Raw genomic sequence first — 18,144 nt, 5'->3', positions numbered from 1 at the left:
CTAGTATCAACTTGCCAGGGCGCGGCTAAGCTCTGTTCACTTAAATGGAGCTTAGCCGCGCCCAGGCCAGTGATACTAGTCGTGACGTCACTGGGCCAGCGGTAAACAGCCAGAAGGCCGCGGCCCTGCTAGAGCGCCGCTGCCTTCTCAAACAGATGCAGACCCCCTTAAATGATCGGGCAGGCTTTACCAATCTCCTCCTTGGTTAGGAACAATCATTTTTCAGAGGAGTTTTTTGCTATAATAGCAAATGCCACTATAGGCAAGCTGCCATTCTCGGGAAAATCTCATTTTTGCCTCTGACCAGTTTGAAGTTTGAGTTGGTATATTACCACAAATCACCCTAATTGCCCATGGGAACCAATGAAGGCAGAAAATCTGCCATAGAAAGATTTAAAGGGGTTGTCCAATATCTTTCAGAACATTGCCCTTGGGAGGATCATCTGATTGTCCAGGCCGTCTTCCTATTCCTGCCAGCCATGCGTTTCCCCTGAATGGCCACCCCTGTTACACCAGGATGGTAGAAGCTCTCTGTTCTGGCTCATGAGGGTGGTCCTGAGCTGGGAGCTCCCATCTACAACAGGGGTTACCTCTAAAATGTAGGTCTCCAAATGAGGTGTTTATTCTGCATCTAGACAGCCTTAGGCCTCATGCACACGACCGTTGTTGTGTTCCGTGTCCGTTGTTCCGTTTTCTGTGATTTTCTGCGGACCCATTGACTTTCAATGGGTCCGTTGAAAACTCGGCTAATGCACCGTTTGTCATCCGCGTCCGTGATCCGTGTTTCCAGTCCGTCAAAAAAATATGACCTGTCCTATTTTTTTCACGGACAGCGGATCGCGGACCCATTCAAGTCAATGGGTCCGTGAAAAAACACGGAGGCACACAAGATTGTCATCCGCGTCCGTGCATCCGTGTCCGTTTTTTTTCTATCATTTGCAAGGCAAACTTGACTTTGATTTTTTTTTTCACTTTCCTTCATGTCTGGTGATCCTCCAAAAATCAAGGAAGACACACGGAAACAAAAACGGAAACGGATCACAGAACAACGGAACCCCGTTTTGCGGACCGTGAAAAAATACTGTTGTGTGCATGAGGCCAAACACATGGCAGCGAAACATCTCTGTGCCCATTAAACACCTCAGAATGAGCACTTCTTCCATTTCATTTCCATGCACTATAATAGTCAGTAATTATACAAAAGCCATTCAGATGCAGACACATTTCTTTTTTACTGCCAATGCTTTTACTCCTCTAGGAACACATTCAAGGGTTTTTATGAATGAGGAGATAATGGTCATCCAAATTCTTCTGTCTCATCGGTGCACATCTGGCAGGGCTGCAATCCTTTCTCGTCACAAGCAGGACAGCGAAGAGCGCGGTAAGACTCTTTAAAGCGGTTGGCTAACATGGAGAACTTGCTCCCATGACACAGAGAACAAGGGGCACAACCAGAGCCCTTGCACTGAGAGCACTCCGGGGCCTCTTCTTCCTGAAATACAGATAAGGACATCATGAATGCCAATATTCTTCAGCTCTCTTGGACTACAATTATTATTTTTGTACAGAGAAGCTGCTACAAAATCCATGAGTTACACGCAGGTTTTGCTGAAGATTTCACCCTTTTTATTGCAATGGGTGAAATCTATAGTATAAATTGGCATGCTGTGGATATAGAATCTCCACTGCAAGTCACTTAGGCCTCTTTCACACGGCCGTTGCGGAAACGTGAGCGTTGCGGGAACACCCGCGATTTTTCCGCACGAGTGCAAAACATTGTCATGCGTTTTGCACTTGCGTGAGAAAAGTCGCGCATGTTTGGTACCCAAACCCGAACTTCTTCACAGAAGTTCGGGTCTGGGATCTGTGTTCTGTAGATTGTATTATTTTCCCTTATAACATGGTTATAAGGGAAAATAATAGCATTCTGAATACAGAATGCATAGTAAAATAGCGCTGGAGGGGTTAAAAAAATAATAATAATAATTGAACTCACCTTAATCCACTTGCTCGCGTAGCCCGGCATCTCCTTCTGTCTTCATCTTAGCTCTGTGTAGCAACAGGACCTGTGGTGACGTCACTCCGGTCATCACATGATCCATCACCATGGTAAAAGATCATGTGATGACTGTGACGTCACCAAAGGTCCTTGTTGCTACACAGAGCTAAGATCAAGACAGAAGGAGATGCCGGGCTGCGCGAGCAAGTGGATTAAGGTGAGTTATTTATTTTTTTAACCCCTCCAGCGCTATTGTACTATGCATTCTGTATTCAGAATGCTATTATTCCCTTATAACCATGTTATAGGGGAAAATAATAATGATCGGGTCTCCATCCTGATAGTCTCCTAGCAACCGTGCGTGAAAATCGTGGAAGTGCGGATGCTTGCAATTTTTCACGCAACCCTATTCACTTCTATGGGGCCTGCGTTACGTGAAAAACGCAGAATATAGAGCATGCTGCGATTTTCACGCATCGCTCAAGTGATGCGTGAAAATCACCGCTCATGTGAACAGCCCCATAGAAATGAATGGGTCGGTATTCAGTGTGGGTGCAATGCGTTCAACTTGCGCATCGCATCCGTGCGGAATACTCGCCCGTGTGAAAGGGGCCTTAGGGCACTTTCACACTAGCGTTTTTCTTTTCCGGCATAGAGTTCCGGCAGTTTTCCGGCAGTTTTCCCTATAGGAATGTATTAGTGTCGGATCTGGCATTCAAAATACCGTAATGCCGGATCCGTCTTTCCGGCCTGCGCATACGCAGACCAGTAACATTTTTAAAAAGGATGCAAAACGAATCCATCTGTCTGCATGACAAACAGAGAGACGGATCCGTTCTCGCAATGTATTTGTGAGATGGACCGCATCCGGATGCGTCTCACACATGCTTTCAGTCACACCCAGATCAGCGGATCCGGCGGGCAGTTCCAACGATGGAACTGCTTGCAGGATCACACTGCCGCAAGTGTGAAAATAGCCTTAGGGTACTTTCACACTTGTGTTGTTTGATTCCGGCAGGCATTTCCGTTGCCCAAACTGTTTGCAAACCCATGTCATTTTTTCTGACTGATCAGGCATTTTTCAGACTGATCAGGATCCTGATCAGTCTGAAAAAAGCCTGATCAGTCAGAAAAATGCATTGCAATACCGGATCCGTTTTTCCGGTGTCATCAGGCAAAACAGATCCGGTATTTTTATTTTACATTTTTAAAGGTCTGCACATGCGCAGACCGGAATACCGGATCCGTCAATGCGGCAATTTGAATGCCGGATCCGGCACTAATACATTCCTATGGAAAAAAATGCCGTATCCGGCATTCAGGCAAGTGTTCAGTTTTTTGGGCCGGAGATAAAACCGTAGCATGCTGAAGTATTATCTCCATCTTGAACAGTCAAAAAGACTGAACTGAAGACATCCTGATGCATCCTGAACGGATTACTCTCCATTCAGCAGAATGCATTAGGATAAGGCCCCATGCACACGGCCGTGGAACCGCGGCCTGGATCCCTCCTGAGAGCAGGAGCGCACGGCGTCACTGGTTGCTATGACGCCGTGCGCTCCCTGCTGCCGCCGCAATACAGTAATACACTGGTATGATCTATACCAGTGTATTACTGTACTGTGTCGGCAGCAGGGAGCGCACGGCGTCATAGCAACCAGTGACGCCGTGCGCTCCTGCTCTCAGGAGGGATCCAGGCCGCGGTTCCACGGCCCGCACACGGCCGTGTGCATGGGGCCTTAAACTGATCAGTTCTTTTCTGGTATTGAGCCCCTATGACGGAACTCTATGCCGGAAAAGAAAAACGCTAGTGTGAAAGTACTCTAAGGCCTCATGCACACGACCGTTGTGTGCATCCATGGCCGTTGTGCCGTTTTCCATTTTTTTTAACTGACCCATTGACTTTCAATGGGTCAGTGGAAAAATCGGAAAATGCACCGTTTGGCAGCCGCATCCGTGATCCGTGTTTCCTGGCCGTGAAAAAACTATGACCTGTCCTATTTTTTTCACGGCCAACAGTTCATGGATGCACACATGAAAAATCCCGGATGCACACAAGATTGTCATCCGTGTCCGTGATCCATGTCCGTTTTTTCCTATCAATGGCAAACTTGACTTAGATGTCTGTGGATCCTACAAAAAACAAGGAAGACCCACGGACGAAAAAACGGTCACGGATCACGGACCTACGGACCCCTTTTTGTGGACCTTAAAAAAAAACGGTCGTGTGCATGAGGCCTAACACTGTCTTTTTTCAGCAGTGTGTGGAAGAGATTTGCTGTGGATTTACCGCATGTAAATCCACCATGACGTTCCACAATGTATCCATCCAGTGTGGACATATTTTAAAAGGGTATTTCCTTTTCAACCATTTGTCAGATTGGAATACCCATCGTATGCAGCTATCGGTAGTGGGTGGAGGTTACGGAAACAGCCGACAACCCTGTACAAAATGGTTTAGCTTTCCATCGTGGCCAGCGGTCAATGAATTCACTATAATCTTTGCATGTCATGATACAACAGCATTTCCCTTTCAGTTGGAGAGATGCTGGCTCAGCCTGCTTCTGGATTAGGCTACACACGACATTTAGGGCTCATTCACACGACTGCACCGCACGCAAATTGCGGATCCACAAACCACGGATGCTGCCCGTGTGTTCTGCAATTTGTGGAACAGAACAGACGGCCCATTATAGAAATGCCTCTTCTTGTCTGCAAAACGGACAAGAATAGGACATGCTCTGTTTTGCGGGGACACGGAATGGAGACAGCATACGGTGTGCTGTCCACATCTTTTGCAGCCCTATTGAAATGAATGGGTCTGCACCTGTTTTGCAAAATTGCAGAACAAATGCAGACCCATTAATACGGTCGTGTGAATGAGCCCTCATTGTATTGAGGGTCTATGGTGTCACACTACGACAAGCTGCAACACGACAGTCGCAAAAAATCCATCCAAGTTGGATTTTTGTGCAACTGTCGCATCGCATCTGTCTATTTTGTATTCAGTAAAATATATAACACAAATAATTTTCTGGGCATTTAGAATATTTTTGAATAAACTTGTGTAAACGGCTAGTTACCCTTTAAATATCCCTTTCTCTATCATGCACACCTGTCCCTTTCCTCTGAGCCTCCTTTAGCAGCTGCTAAACTTTCTGCATAACTACCAGGAGGTAGTTATTCCCATGATAATAGGAAAGGGCATTATGGCGGTTTCATTTCTTACAGCTGGAACAGTTTTATCAGTTGAGCAATATCTTACAAATTGAGCTGTACTTGACCACCTGTCATTTCCCTCCTCTCATCTTCATACAGCATTTATGTAGCTTAGTAACCTTTTTCATGGGCTGGTGTCACACAGTCATTTTTTGGGGGCGTTATTTAGGCATTTCTGGGGGGGTTTGGTGCATTTTTAACTGGTGTTTTTGCTGCGTTTTATGAGCAATGATCATCAACTTCATATGTTACATGGAAGTCTTTGGGAAACATTAAAGGCAGCACAAATATTTTTTTTCTTTTTAATTGCATGCCTTTTTTCCTTAGTTTTTTATTTTATTTGCAGCATTCTCTGGGTTTTTCTTTTGCTTTCCCCCCCTCTTTTGTCTAGCATTTTTTCCTCCTATACAGCCATTGTTTTTTATTTTTTAACTTTTTAACTTTTTTTTTTTTTTATTGCACCATTTCGAAAAATACAAGTGCCAGTGTCGCACACCAAAAAAAACTGTGTGTGGCAGCACCCTAAGGCCTCTTTCACACGAGCAAGAATTCCACGCGGGTGCAATGCGTGATGCAAACACATTGCCCCTGCATGGAATCCGGACCCATTCATTTAAATGGGTCTGTGTACATGAGCATTGGTTTCCACGCATCACTTTTGCGTTGTGTGAAAATCGCTGAATGTTCTATAGTCTACCATTTTCACACAACGCAGGCCCCATATAAGTTAGTGTGGCTGTGTGAAAATCGCATCGCATCCGCAAGCAAGTGTGGATGCGATGCGATTTTCATGGATGGTTGCCAAGAGATGTTGTTTGTAAACATTCTGTTTTTTATCACCTGCGTGCAAAATGCAGTAAATCGCATTGCACCCGCACGATAAAAACTGAACAACTGAACGCAATCGCAAACAAAACTGAATGGCTTTGTTTGCGAAATCGCACAGTTTTCATTGAACGCATCTGCAACGCATCCGGACATAATCCGGACACGCTCATCTGCAAGAGGCCTAAAGTAGATATTTTATAAAATACTTGTAATGTTCATGATAAAATACATAGCAAACAAGTGCAAACATCTACAACCCATATTGTCCTCTTATTGCACAATTTAATATTTTTGCCATGTTTCCAGTTCAGGAATGAAAATTCACATCAAGGCTGAGTTCACATCACCATTTAGCTTTCAGTTCTTCTGATCCATTAGGCCCCTTTCACACGGGCGTCATTTTTTTTGCCCGGATAAGAGCCGGGTGCGTTGCGGGAAAATGCGCGATTTTTTCTGCGCAAGTGCAAAACATTGTCATGCGTTGCACTCGCGTGAGAAAAATCGCGCATGTTTGGTACCCAAACCCGAACTTCTTCATAGAAGTTCGGGCTTGGGATTGATGTTCTGAAGATTGTATTATTTTCCCTTATAACATGGTTATAAGCGAAAATAATAGCATTCTGAATACAGAATGCATAGTAAACCAGCGCTAGAGGGGTTAAAAAAAAATTAAAAAAATAATTTAACTCACCTTAGTCCACTTGCTCGCGAAGCCGGCATCTCCTTCTGTCTCCGCTGCTGATGAACAGGACCTGGGGTGAGCTGCTCCATTAAATACAGGTTAAGGACCTTCGATGACGTCACTCCGGTCATCACATGGTATGTCACATGATCTTTTACCATGGTGATTCACCATGGTAAAAGATCATGTGATGACCGGAGTGACGTCATCGAAGGTCCTTAAGCTCTATTTAATGGAGTAGCTCACCCCAGGTCCTGTTCATCAGCAGCGGAGACACAAGGAGATGCCGGCTTCGCGAGCAAGTGGACTAAGGTGAGTTAAATTTTTTTTTTATTTTTTTTTAACCCCTCTAGCGCTGGTTTACTATGCATTCTGTATTCAGAATGCTATTATTTTCCCTTATAACCATGTTATAAGGGAAAATAATAATGATCGGGTCTCCATCCCGATGGTCTCCTAGCAACCATGCGTGCAAATCGCACGGCATCCGTACTTGCTTGCGGATGCCATCCGATTTTCACACACCCCATTCATTTCTATGGGGCCTGCGTCACGTTGAAATCGGACAATATAGAGCATGCTGCGATTTCAACTGAACGCACAAGTGATGCGTTAAAAACATCGCTCATGTGCACAGCCCCATAGAAATGAATGGGTCAGGATTTTGTGCGGGTGCCATACGTTCGCCGCACGGATCGCACCCGCACGGAAAACTCGCCCGTGTGAAAGGGGCCTTAGAAGAACAGAAAAAAAAACTGATCTGTTAGGCTACTTTCAAATCTGCGTTTTTCTTTCCGGTTTTGAGATCCGTCATAGAGGCTCAATACCGGAAGAAAACGCTTCAGTTTTGTCCCCATTCATTGTCATTGGGGACAAAACTGAATGGAATGGAGTGCACCAGAATGCATTCCTTTTCGTTGCTTTCCCATGACGCACACAAAAGCACTGCAAGCAGCGTTTTTGAGTGCGTCATGGGATACGGAGCAAGACAGATCCGGCATGAAACACAATGTAAATCAACTATCTGTTTTCCCGGACACAAAAGAAAATGGATCTGTCCCCCATTGACTTACAATGGTTTTAATGCTGGATCCACCATGGCTGTTCTAGAGATAATACAATCGGATCTGTTCAGAACGGATGCAGACGGTTGTATTATCATGGCGGAAGCGTTTTTGATGATCCACGATGGATACAGCAAAAACGCAGATGTGAAAGTAACCTTATCCGTTAGGCCGAATGCACACGGCCATGTTTCACGGCCATGAGCTGTCCGTGGAACCACGGGCTGGATTCCTGCTGAGAGCAGGAGCGCGCGGCGTCATTGGTTTCTATGACGCCGTGCGCTCCCTGCTGCCGCCGCAGTACAGTATTACACTGGTATGATCTATACCAGTGTATTACTGTACTGTGGCGGCAGCAGGGAGCGCACGGCGTCCTAGCAACCAATGACGCCGCGCGCTCCTGCTCTCAGCAGGAATCCAGGCCGCGGTTCCACGGACCGCTCACGGCCGTGAACAACGGCTGTGTGCATTCGGCCTTATTTTGAGCATCAATTATGATCAGTTTGTGTCACTTCCCTCAGAGTTCAGTTATTTTTGACGGGAGAAAAAGTACTGCATGCAGGACTTTTTCTGTTGTCAAAAATAACTGATCTCTGACGGAAGTGACACAAACTGATGCTAAAGCTGCATTCACATCTCCATTTAGGAGATCTGGCTGCCTGATTCGTTGCAAATGCCGACTGCCCGCCGGACAAAAACCCTGCGGATTCCACGCATGGCATCCGCTCGTGTGAAAGAGCCCTAAGGTGAACTCAGGGGTGTGGACTAAACTTACAAGGTGTCCTCCTGTTCCTCTTTTCAGCTAGGGATCAAGCTCTGCCCTCACTTGTGCAGTGGTGGCCTATCTGGGGACAGCAGGAAGTATCTTGGACTATCAAGTGGCAACAGGTAGCCCGAGAAGAGGGTATACAAATCTCAGAAGTGGTTCTTAGATGACAGGACAGGAGACCAGGCATTGGCACCAAGATGAAAGTGGAGGGCACCAGGTAAGTGTCCTGTTCACTCCACACTTACTGTGAATTTTTGTTCTTGAACATCGGCAGTTTCTACGTGGTGTGAAGAGAGCCTTAGGTGTTCCATATTTTTCACCTGGGTGTGCTGTTGGACCAGACTGTTCTCATAGCTGTTATTAGCTGTAGGACATAAATCTCTCTGGCCCGCTCGCCGTCTTCTTCCTGGTGACCATTTTGTATTTTCTGACTCTTCTGTGTTGATAACAGGGGTTTTTATAATCTTCAAATTACTAGTATAAATTATGATTTTGCCAAAGTCTATTACATCGGAATCCTATAAAATAATAATGGTAAAGTAATTATAGTACATAACTGGTAGTCTGGGTCCTTACATGCATGGATTTTGTACTGTCATTTTTTTCTCAGTAAAAAATTACAATCTACATATTTTAGGTCCTGTGTATTATTTGTTGCAGTTTTTGTGGCCTTTTTTAGTGGTGTTTTTTTGGCTGTGTAAACAGTTTATTTGTTATGGCTTTCCCCCCCCCTTATAGTGAAAGAGATGTAATAATAACATCACAACTACAGCATGCTGTATAGCAAAAAACACCACCTAACTAGCAAATACACCAGTGGAGAAAAATGGTTGTGTGACATATTCCCCATACACTTTCTTCTAGCTGGTGTTTTTACCTTTAAAAAAATGCAGAAGTCCAGAAAACACCACTAGAAACCTATGTGTGAAAACACCCTAAGGCCTCATGCACATGACCGTTGGCTGTTTTGCCAAATCGCGGATCCGCAGAACACGGATGGCGTCCGTGTGCGTTCCGCAATTTGTGGAGCGGCACTGACAGCCTTTAATATAACTGCCTATTTTTGTTTGCAAAGTGCGGACAAGAATAGGACATGTCCGCATCTTTTACGGCCCGGATGCGGACCAAAACCACAGCTGTGTGCATGAGGCCTACGGCCTCGTTCACAATTCTGTATTTCACTGACGTGTGCTGTCAGTATTTTCCACAGACAGCACACGTACCCATTGATTTGAATCTGTCCGTTCACACATCAGCATTTATTTACTGACCATGGGTCATTAAAAAATTCACGGAGACATGCACTACCGTGATGCGGACCAAACACGCCCATTGAAGCCTGTGGGTCTGTGAAAATAACAGACACAACAAGAATGGCATCCGTGTTGCGTCCATGGTGCATCCGTTTTTCACTGAAGACTGGTAGGAGATGCTCTGGAAATTAATTTTCAGCTGAGCAGCGTCCGTGGATTACTGATGACACACGGATAGTAAAAATGGAGAAATGGACCAAACACGGATCCTTCAAGGACATCTTCACAGATGAAACACAGTGTACATCCATATTCCCTCTCCCCTTGTTTAGATAATTTGTTGTTCTAGCATCTGCTCTTCTGGAAGTGTTGTATCTGCACAAACACACACAAAAAACTTTGCACACCAATTTGCCACAAAAAAACCCATGTAAGGCCACTTTCACACTCGCATTTTGTGCGGATCCGTCTTGTATCTGCACAGGCGGATCCGCACCAATAATGCAAACGCTTGTGTCCGTTAATAACGGATTCGTTTGCATTATTCATAAAAAAAAAGTGTAAGTCAAAACGGATCCATCTTGACTTACATTGAAAGTCAATGGGGGATGGATATGTTTTCAATTGCACCATATTGTGTCAGTGAAAAACGGATCTGTCCCCATTGACTTACATTGTAAGTCTAGACAGCTCTGCATAGTCAGACGGTCACCAAAACGCTGCAAGCTGCGTTTTAGTGATTACCTAATAAATGCAACGGAGACCAAACGCAGCCAAATTGATGCATTCTGAGCGGATCCTTATCCATTCAGAATGCATTGGGGCTGAACTGATCCGTTTTGGCCGCTTGTGAAAGCCCTGAAACGGATCTCACAAGAGGACCCAGAATCGCCAGTGTGAAAGTACCCTAAAATGTTTGAGGTTTATTCCACGTTCATTTGTTATTTTCATTTTTGTCTTTTTTCATGCCCCTTATTCCTGTAGAAAAGAACATGGAAAAAATGTCCAAAAAAATCCACCATTGCTTCAGCTGCGGTTAAAAAAATAATTAAATACACCAGAGACACAAAAAAAAGTGTGTATGTCTTGCATTTTCATACTTTCAACTAATATATGGAACTGGCATATTTGAGCAAAAAATACCTTAAAAGATGTAAAAATGCTGAAAAAGGCCACTAAAAACCTATATGCAACTACATTTTAAAGGGAACCTGTCACCGCCAACAAACATCCCAAGCCGGCAGCAGTACCTGAGAGTAGCCAGCAGCGTGTTTCCGACGATCGTTTTCTTCCTGCAGGCAGATGAAGCAAAAGCTGTAAAAGCGTTCTTCAATCCCCTGCTATAACCACAGTCAGGCCTCTTGCACACGACCGTATGGCTATTTGCGGGCAATAAGTTCTATCCTTCAGCGGAATGGAAATACGGAAACGAAATGCATACGGAGTACATTACGTTTTTTTGGGCGGAATCATTGAAATGAATGGTTCCGCATACGGACCGCAAACGGAATCCGCAAAAACGGAACGGAAGCGGATAAATAAAGTTTGTGTGCAAGAGGCCTCACTGTGATATAATTTTCTTTTTTAACACATGTGCCGCTTCAGCCAATGAGTGGCTTCATTGGTGACGTGTCTCTAAACAGTATGTCACTGCTAGGCCTTGTGCCACTTGGGGAAGCATCGCGCGTGTGATGCTGTACTTTCTGGAAGTTTGCATGCAGGGAACGTAGTGCAGCGATGTAAGATGGTTACCCATGGTGCCAGAACCGAGCATCATGGAGTAGGTAAATAATACATTTCTTTCCACAGGTCCAGCAAGGAGAGAGTGGTATTTAAAATGCATGTTAATCCTGGACAACCACTTTAGGCTGGCCATGCAGTTAGAAAGCTATTGGCAGGACTGCCATGAAGGTGGTACTGCAGTCAGGGACCCAGTGGAGTAGGAGCCCACCATTGTCAACCGTATTAGTATTCACTGCAGAGCAGTGTATACTAATGAATCCTCAGTTCCGTGTGGGTTGGAGGGGGCCTCTCCAGCACATAGAGCTTTTATAAATAAACTATTGTCTCTGGTTGGAATTGAACCTACTAAATGGCAGGCAGAAAGTTTACCACTACATTATAGACCTGAATTACTGTAAGGCTGAAGGCACGCGGCCGTTTTTTACGGCCGTGAGCGGTCCGTGGAACCACGGGCTGGATTCCTGCTGAGAGCAGGAGCGCACAGAGTCATTGGTTGCTAGGACGCCGTGCGCTCCCTGCTGCCGCCGCAATACAGTAATACACTGGTGTGATCTATACCAGTGTATTACTGTACTGCGGCGGCAGCAGGGAGCGCACGGCGTCATAGCAATGCGCTCCTGCTCTCAGCAGGAATCCAGCCCGTGCTTCCACGGACCGCTCACGGCCATGAAAAACGGCTGTGTGCATTCGGCCTAAGGGTAGGGTTCTCTATGCCTACAAAGCTACTAACAATATTACAATTTTTCTCACAGGTATAATATTAAATCAATGGTATTAATGTTTAGTAGCTCTCTAGGCACTTTGAATTTCCCCATTGGAAATTGAACCCTAAACTTGATACTCACCATTTAGAAGTCCTGGAGTTCAATTCCTAACAAAGATCTGTAGATTTTTTTTTTTTTGTAAAGGTTATAGCAGAAACATGGAAAGTCCACTTTTCAGCTTTTACAGTAAAAGAAAATCTGGAAAGTAAAAGCCACTTTTTTCTGCAAAGTGATGGCTTGTTCAAGTCTGCATTGGAAGCTCCATTCAGCTTCTGGACAGAAAGCCCCTACATGCAGAACTTCTTTGTGTGGTAAAAACGGAGTCATGTTTTGTTCCCTTCATGTCATTTATGTGCTTAATCTGGCACTTCCATTATTTATGTTGTTCTCCTCTTCTAATGGACCAGAAGAGTGGAAATATATAGCAGTGGTGTGAACCCTTAATGCTACTAAAGAAATAGAGTGAAAACCATTACAATAAATGTGTTTTGTAGCATAGATACTGTTACATCTCACAGAGCAGTATTTGGTATCTCTGTAATCATAATAACTGGGTTTGAGCAAATGGAGCTTTGGATCATAGATCTGAAGTTGATTCCTTCAAAAACTTTGTTGGTAATGATGTTTCCGTACAGCAAATGTATTGGCTCCATGGAGCAAAAATTTGTCTCGCCCGAAGTTGCGCAATATTTCAGTGAATGACTTCGGTATTCCTATCTGCTTATTTTACAACATTTTCAAATAGGAATCTGAATTCACGCTTGGTACTGGCAGGTACCTCGGTACCAAAGCCCACTTCAGATCCGATTTTAAAATGCTTTTAAATATGCAGATAGGAATACCGAAGTCTTGCGCAACCTTTGGCGATACAAAGTTTTCCTCCACGGAGCACATCCATTTTAATGCTGTACGGAGCATTACAAACTTTGAATTTTTAATCTGAAGCTCGATTCGCTGAAGCCTAATAATAACCCATACAATAACACATTATTTATGCCGATCTGTAAACAGCGCAAACAAAAATAGCGCAATTGTTTTTTTTTTCTTTCCTATAACCATTATTAAAAGCTGACGGAAATTAAAATCTTAGTAATGTATATGACAAAATGGCTTGACACAAAAAGTTATGGCTGTGAATGTGAGAAGGGCTGGTGGGGGGAGCATATGGTTGGCCTGTACTTGGCACTGATGGCAGCCTTGGCTGTTGAAACAACTCTAAGCGCTTACTACCAGGTGGCAGAGCAACAGGGGAGCAGGCCGCTGCCCTGCTGTTTAAATAGCTGCCATTGCAGTTAGGGAAACAGATTACCTTGCTGTACTCTGCTGTTACTATAACTCCTATGCACTGCAATGGGAGCTACTGAAACAGCGGAACGCTGGCCTGCCCCCGTTTCCCATCCACATGGTGATCAGTGCTTAGTCCTATCTCGCATTTGTAATGACTAAATGGGACAACCCATTTAAAAAAAAAATCACATGCTTTATTCTGGCTTTTGTTGATGGCAGCTGGGTGCACACACACACCTGCACAAACTACATAAAAAGCACACTGCTATTCAACCTCGTCCCACCGCTCTACATAGATTAACATGCAATTGTCCACGATTGAAAGACTAATCAGTTGATGGAGCTGTGCACTCCTGCATGTAGAGCAATCTTCAGGCTAGGACTACTCGGCTGCATTTCTTGCGACTGCCGCGGCCATCCAATTCATTTCTATGGGATCACCGCTGCTCAGCGATCCTGGCCGCAACAGGTGTCGCCGTGTAGCCCTAGCCTCAGGATCCAGCTCTTACATGTACAGCCTGATCCTGTACTACTGTAACCTTCAGTAATATGCCTTCCTCTTCCCTGATGGGAGATGTTTGGTACTTTTACCCACAGCATCTTTGTAAGTCCTACAGTAAAACCAGGGTCCTTTAAGTAGCTCTCAGAAGTGGAAATTGACTGCTGAGCACCACTTCCAGCTATCTCAAGACAGGCTGTGACCTGAACGACAAGCTTTTCCCAAATTTCACAGGCACTGACATGGCTATTCAGCCAGTGTCCAACTCCTTATATAGATTGGGCCACAGATTCTATGTGAGAAACGTGTCACACTTGTGCTCCCCATACATTATGGTACCCAGGGCTGAACCTCCCCAGCAATGACTTTACGCACTAAAGAACCACTATCCTCTCCCATAAAGTATCATAATCCAAGCATGCATCCAGCAATGGGTCCCAATTTAAAGGATATATACAGCAGCTACACTAATAAAAGAGACATGCTCAGGGGTAGATTGGGAACTCAAAGTGTCCCTTGGAAAAAGGTAGAAGTGGCCCCATGTTTTAGGTGAAGCCAAAATGGTCAAACCAAGTAGGCAGGATTTTTTGCAGGGCAATCTGTAGCTTTTATTGAAACCATTTTGGAATGTATATGCCTTTTTGTGGAGATGAAATGATAAAAAAGCGGCAAATCCACAGCTTTGATATGTTTTCCATTACAGCATTCACTGCAACAACAATGACAATGATCTTTATTGTTTATTTATCACACACTTAATGCATCCTACATTGCCATCCTGCGGACAAGAGGGCACGTCGCCAGCTTGCACTGTGACAGGTAACTCAAATAATGCAGTCCCTTATACGGAGTGCTGTGTTAGGCTTATTGCACATCAACGTGTGCGCCCCGTGATGTATTGCAAACTGCATTTGTGGATCCGCAATACAACCGTTCCATGTGCATTATGCATCACGGATGCGGACCTATTCACTTTAATGGGTCCGCAAATCTGGAGATGCAGAATGGTGCAGAACGGAAGCACAGAACGGAACCTTATGGAAGCACTACGGAGTGCTTCCGTGGGGTTTCGTTCCGTACTTCCATTCCACAAAAAGATAGAACATGTCCTATCTTTTTGCGGAAAGGCCGGATCGCGGACCCATTAAAGTGAATGGGTCCACGATCCACTGCGGCTGCCCCACGGTGGGTGTTCGTGCATTGCGGGCCGCAGCACGGCCACGGGGCACACACGCAAGAGGCCTTACCAAACACAGAAACACTGCTTTTGCATTCTGGCAGCTGCAGGAAAACCCTGTTCATCAATAATGATGTTCCAGGGATTCCCTGCACTGTAAAGTCTTGGAGTCATTCAGAGAAGGCGTGATCTACATCTTCTCTGCATGTCTGTCTATACAGATAATGAGCAATTACCATTGGTTGATCGCTGTTATCAGTGGGGGCAGGAAACAGATAATTCCCTGCCAACCCATAGTAAAAAATAATAATAATAAATATCATACAATGTCATCAATTCCAGATCGGTGATGTCCGACACCCGGGACCCCTACCGATCAGCTGTTTTAAAAGAAAGCAGCTCACTGCTACAATTGCTGCGGCAAGCAGGTATACAGAGTGCTGCATTCTCTTCAAACAGCTGATTGGCGGGGTGCCGAGTGTAGGACCCCTACAATTTGATATTGATGTCCTACACTAAGGATAGCAGTAATAAATAGTTTAGATCAGCACCAATGTACCTTGTATGACTCCCTCAGAATGCAACAGCTTGTCTAAACCACCGATCCTCAATGGTCAACAGATCAGCTGTTCTATTTTTACGCTATTCTAAGGATAGGTCATCAGTAGTAAAAAGTGGACAAACCCTTTAATGACCAGGTGATATTTTTCATTTTCATTTTTCAGAGCTAGTTATAGCTTTTTTAATTTTAATCTATGTAGCCATATGAGGACTTGTGTTTTGCAGGACAAGTTGTAGTTTTTAATGGCACCATTTTGGGATACACATAACTTATTGATTAACTTTTACTAACTCTTTTTGGGAGGGAGATGGGAAAAAACCTACAATGCTGCCACCGAGTTTATACATTAGAACAAGCCACCATAAAAAGGTGATCCAGCCTAAGGCGTGAAAAATAAATGAAAAAAAACTCCCCATGCGAAATGTACATGAATCAATTTTAGACATTCAGCCTGACACTAATGTGTTTTCCATGGGTGTCAAGTACTCAGGCATTACTATGTTCCTGTAACGCAAAAAATAATTACACCGCCATCTGTTTTAGCTTGTTCTACCAAGAATTTATCTACTTTTGTGAATTTTTCAGAAAAACATCTCTACTTGGATGAATAGCACCCATGTACAGAGGCTACTTCAAACGCTAAAGATGGGAGATCTGCAGTGACCCAGTGGTTCACTTCTAGAGAGGGTAATGTGTCTATTATGTACTTTAGATCCAGTTGCTGCATGTGGGCTGCTCCCATCCCTTTAGGTAGGAACTGTGGCCATGTAGTGTGTGAGTTGTTGAGAGGAGAAGAAGCCAGAGAATGTAGAAAGCAGCAGACAGGAATACATGAGTCCTATGAAAAGTCACAGCCCTGAGGGAGAGCAGAATTGAGCCTAACAGAAGGTTTAGCAGCCATAAAAACTAAACCCAGTGAAGGTAACACAACTACAAATGACTACACTCTACAGCTGGGTATTGTACAAATACTGACTGAACTAGAGGAGATAAATATATATATATATATGAGAGAGAGATAAATTGCACCCCTTGGTCAAATTGAGAAGATTACTCAGAGTAATTGAAAAGAGAATCATATGTACAGTCCCATGGAATGAATGGTGCTTTAGTAATGAGTAATCATAATAACCACCTCATTGCCTATTCTCCCCTACACGCAGACTTGGGAAAACTGAGGTATGCAACTTGTAAAGACTGTGCCTACCCCTGTAAGTGCCTGTGTGTACCGACTGCTGAATTGCTTCACTAAAGTGCAATTAACTTGTTCCACTAAAAGCGGCCTCATCATTTCACGGCCTTGTCGCTCACGTTACCACAACACTGCATTATGTTGCTTCCAGGGAACCATGCCTTGCACTCCAAGGTCTAGTGTCTGACCTTTTAGATTATAGAATTCCACAAAGTAAAAATTTGCTTTGATCATGATGACCTAAACACTTGTGGTCATAATTGGGCAACTGAATGTCAGATCACTGGTAAAATCCACCATTAAAACCACACATTATTCAAATACTGATGTTGAACTTATTGTTTGTATAAATCTAGTCGACAAATTAGTCTGTATTCACACATTGCGGTTATATTGCGGGTTTGGGGGAAATGCCTGGAAATCAAATGAAAACCTGCTATAAGACTGCAATGTCAATAGAGGCGTCAACTGTTATGTATGAATTATCATCTACAGCTCAAGATGATGTGGAAAAGGCACCAATATAAAGACAAAAACAGCTTGAGTACTTACACTCTTGCCCATTCCATGACATCCAGAAAACTTGGGGTCTCCAGCTAATCTGTAAGAGGTGCCATCTCTGAAAACACTTATTCTCTGAGCTGTCAGACGAGCTGTTGGATAGAACTGAGGATGTGTTTCTCCAGGGTTGTAATAATGTTCAGAGGACTCAAAGCTATCATGCAGAAAACTGTGAGGATACTCTTCATCTGGGGACTCCAGTTCCTGCCCATCTTCATAGACCTGTTTTAGGACCCTACCACTATATGCTGATGAGATCTTAAATCTCACTTTCCGAGGTCTGTCTTCATACCTTTGGCTTAACTTTCTCTGTTCCTCCATAGGCTGGTGCAGTTGCTATATTCCTTTAATTCTGCTAAAAACTGATCATTCCTCTGTGTGCCAGTGTAGCTTTCTGTGCACTTCATCTGTTCCTGCAAGTGCTAAATAATTCACAAAGGGCTTAAGATCGTCTCATGTAACTTCAACCAACACCACCTTATTAAGTATTGATGAAAGAAGTAATCATATATGTGGGGTGACAAGTACTTCACCTTAGCTTCCAC

At 44.2% G+C, this 18,144-nt stretch overlaps 1 protein-coding gene across 1 annotated transcript; it reads right to left on the bottom strand.

Moving 5' to 3' along the window:
• Window positions 1-1,278: 1,278 nt before the first annotated feature.
• On the bottom strand, window positions 1,279-17,920 carry GRXCR2 (glutaredoxin and cysteine rich domain containing 2). The gene is made up of 3 exons (XM_044277572.1): window positions 17,591-17,920; window positions 8,882-9,079; window positions 1,279-1,492 (listed from the first exon to the last, which is right to left on the bottom strand). The coding sequence occupies exons 1-3, from the start codon at window positions 17,918-17,920 to the stop codon at window positions 1,298-1,300; spliced, it is 723 nt and encodes a 240-aa protein (XP_044133507.1). The 3' UTR covers window positions 1,279-1,297.
• Window positions 17,921-18,144: the final 224 nt, after the last annotated feature.

The sequence above is a fragment of the Bufo gargarizans genome, chromosome 2 (assembly GCF_014858855.1).
Source record: "Bufo gargarizans isolate SCDJY-AF-19 chromosome 2, ASM1485885v1, whole genome shotgun sequence".
Taxonomy (NCBI): domain Eukaryota; kingdom Metazoa; phylum Chordata; class Amphibia; order Anura; family Bufonidae; genus Bufo; species Bufo gargarizans.
The sequence above is the reverse complement of the archived record's forward strand: the minus strand, read 5'-3'. Positions and strand labels throughout refer to the sequence as shown.

Bases quoted from the DNA above. Each gene is read 5' to 3' on its own strand.
- GRXCR2 (XM_044277572.1), bottom strand. From the start codon at position 17,920: ATGGAGGAACAGAGAAAGTTAAGCCAAAGGTATGAAGACAGACCTCGG. The intron at 9,080-17,590 runs GTAAGTACTCAA...ATTATTTTATAG, and splicing joins GTCATGGAATGGGCAAGAGT to GATTCCGATGTAATAGACTT. The intron at 1,493-8,881 runs GTGAAAAATATG...TCTGTATTTCAG, and splicing joins TGGTCCAACAGCACACCCAG to GAAGAAGAGGCCCCGGAGTG.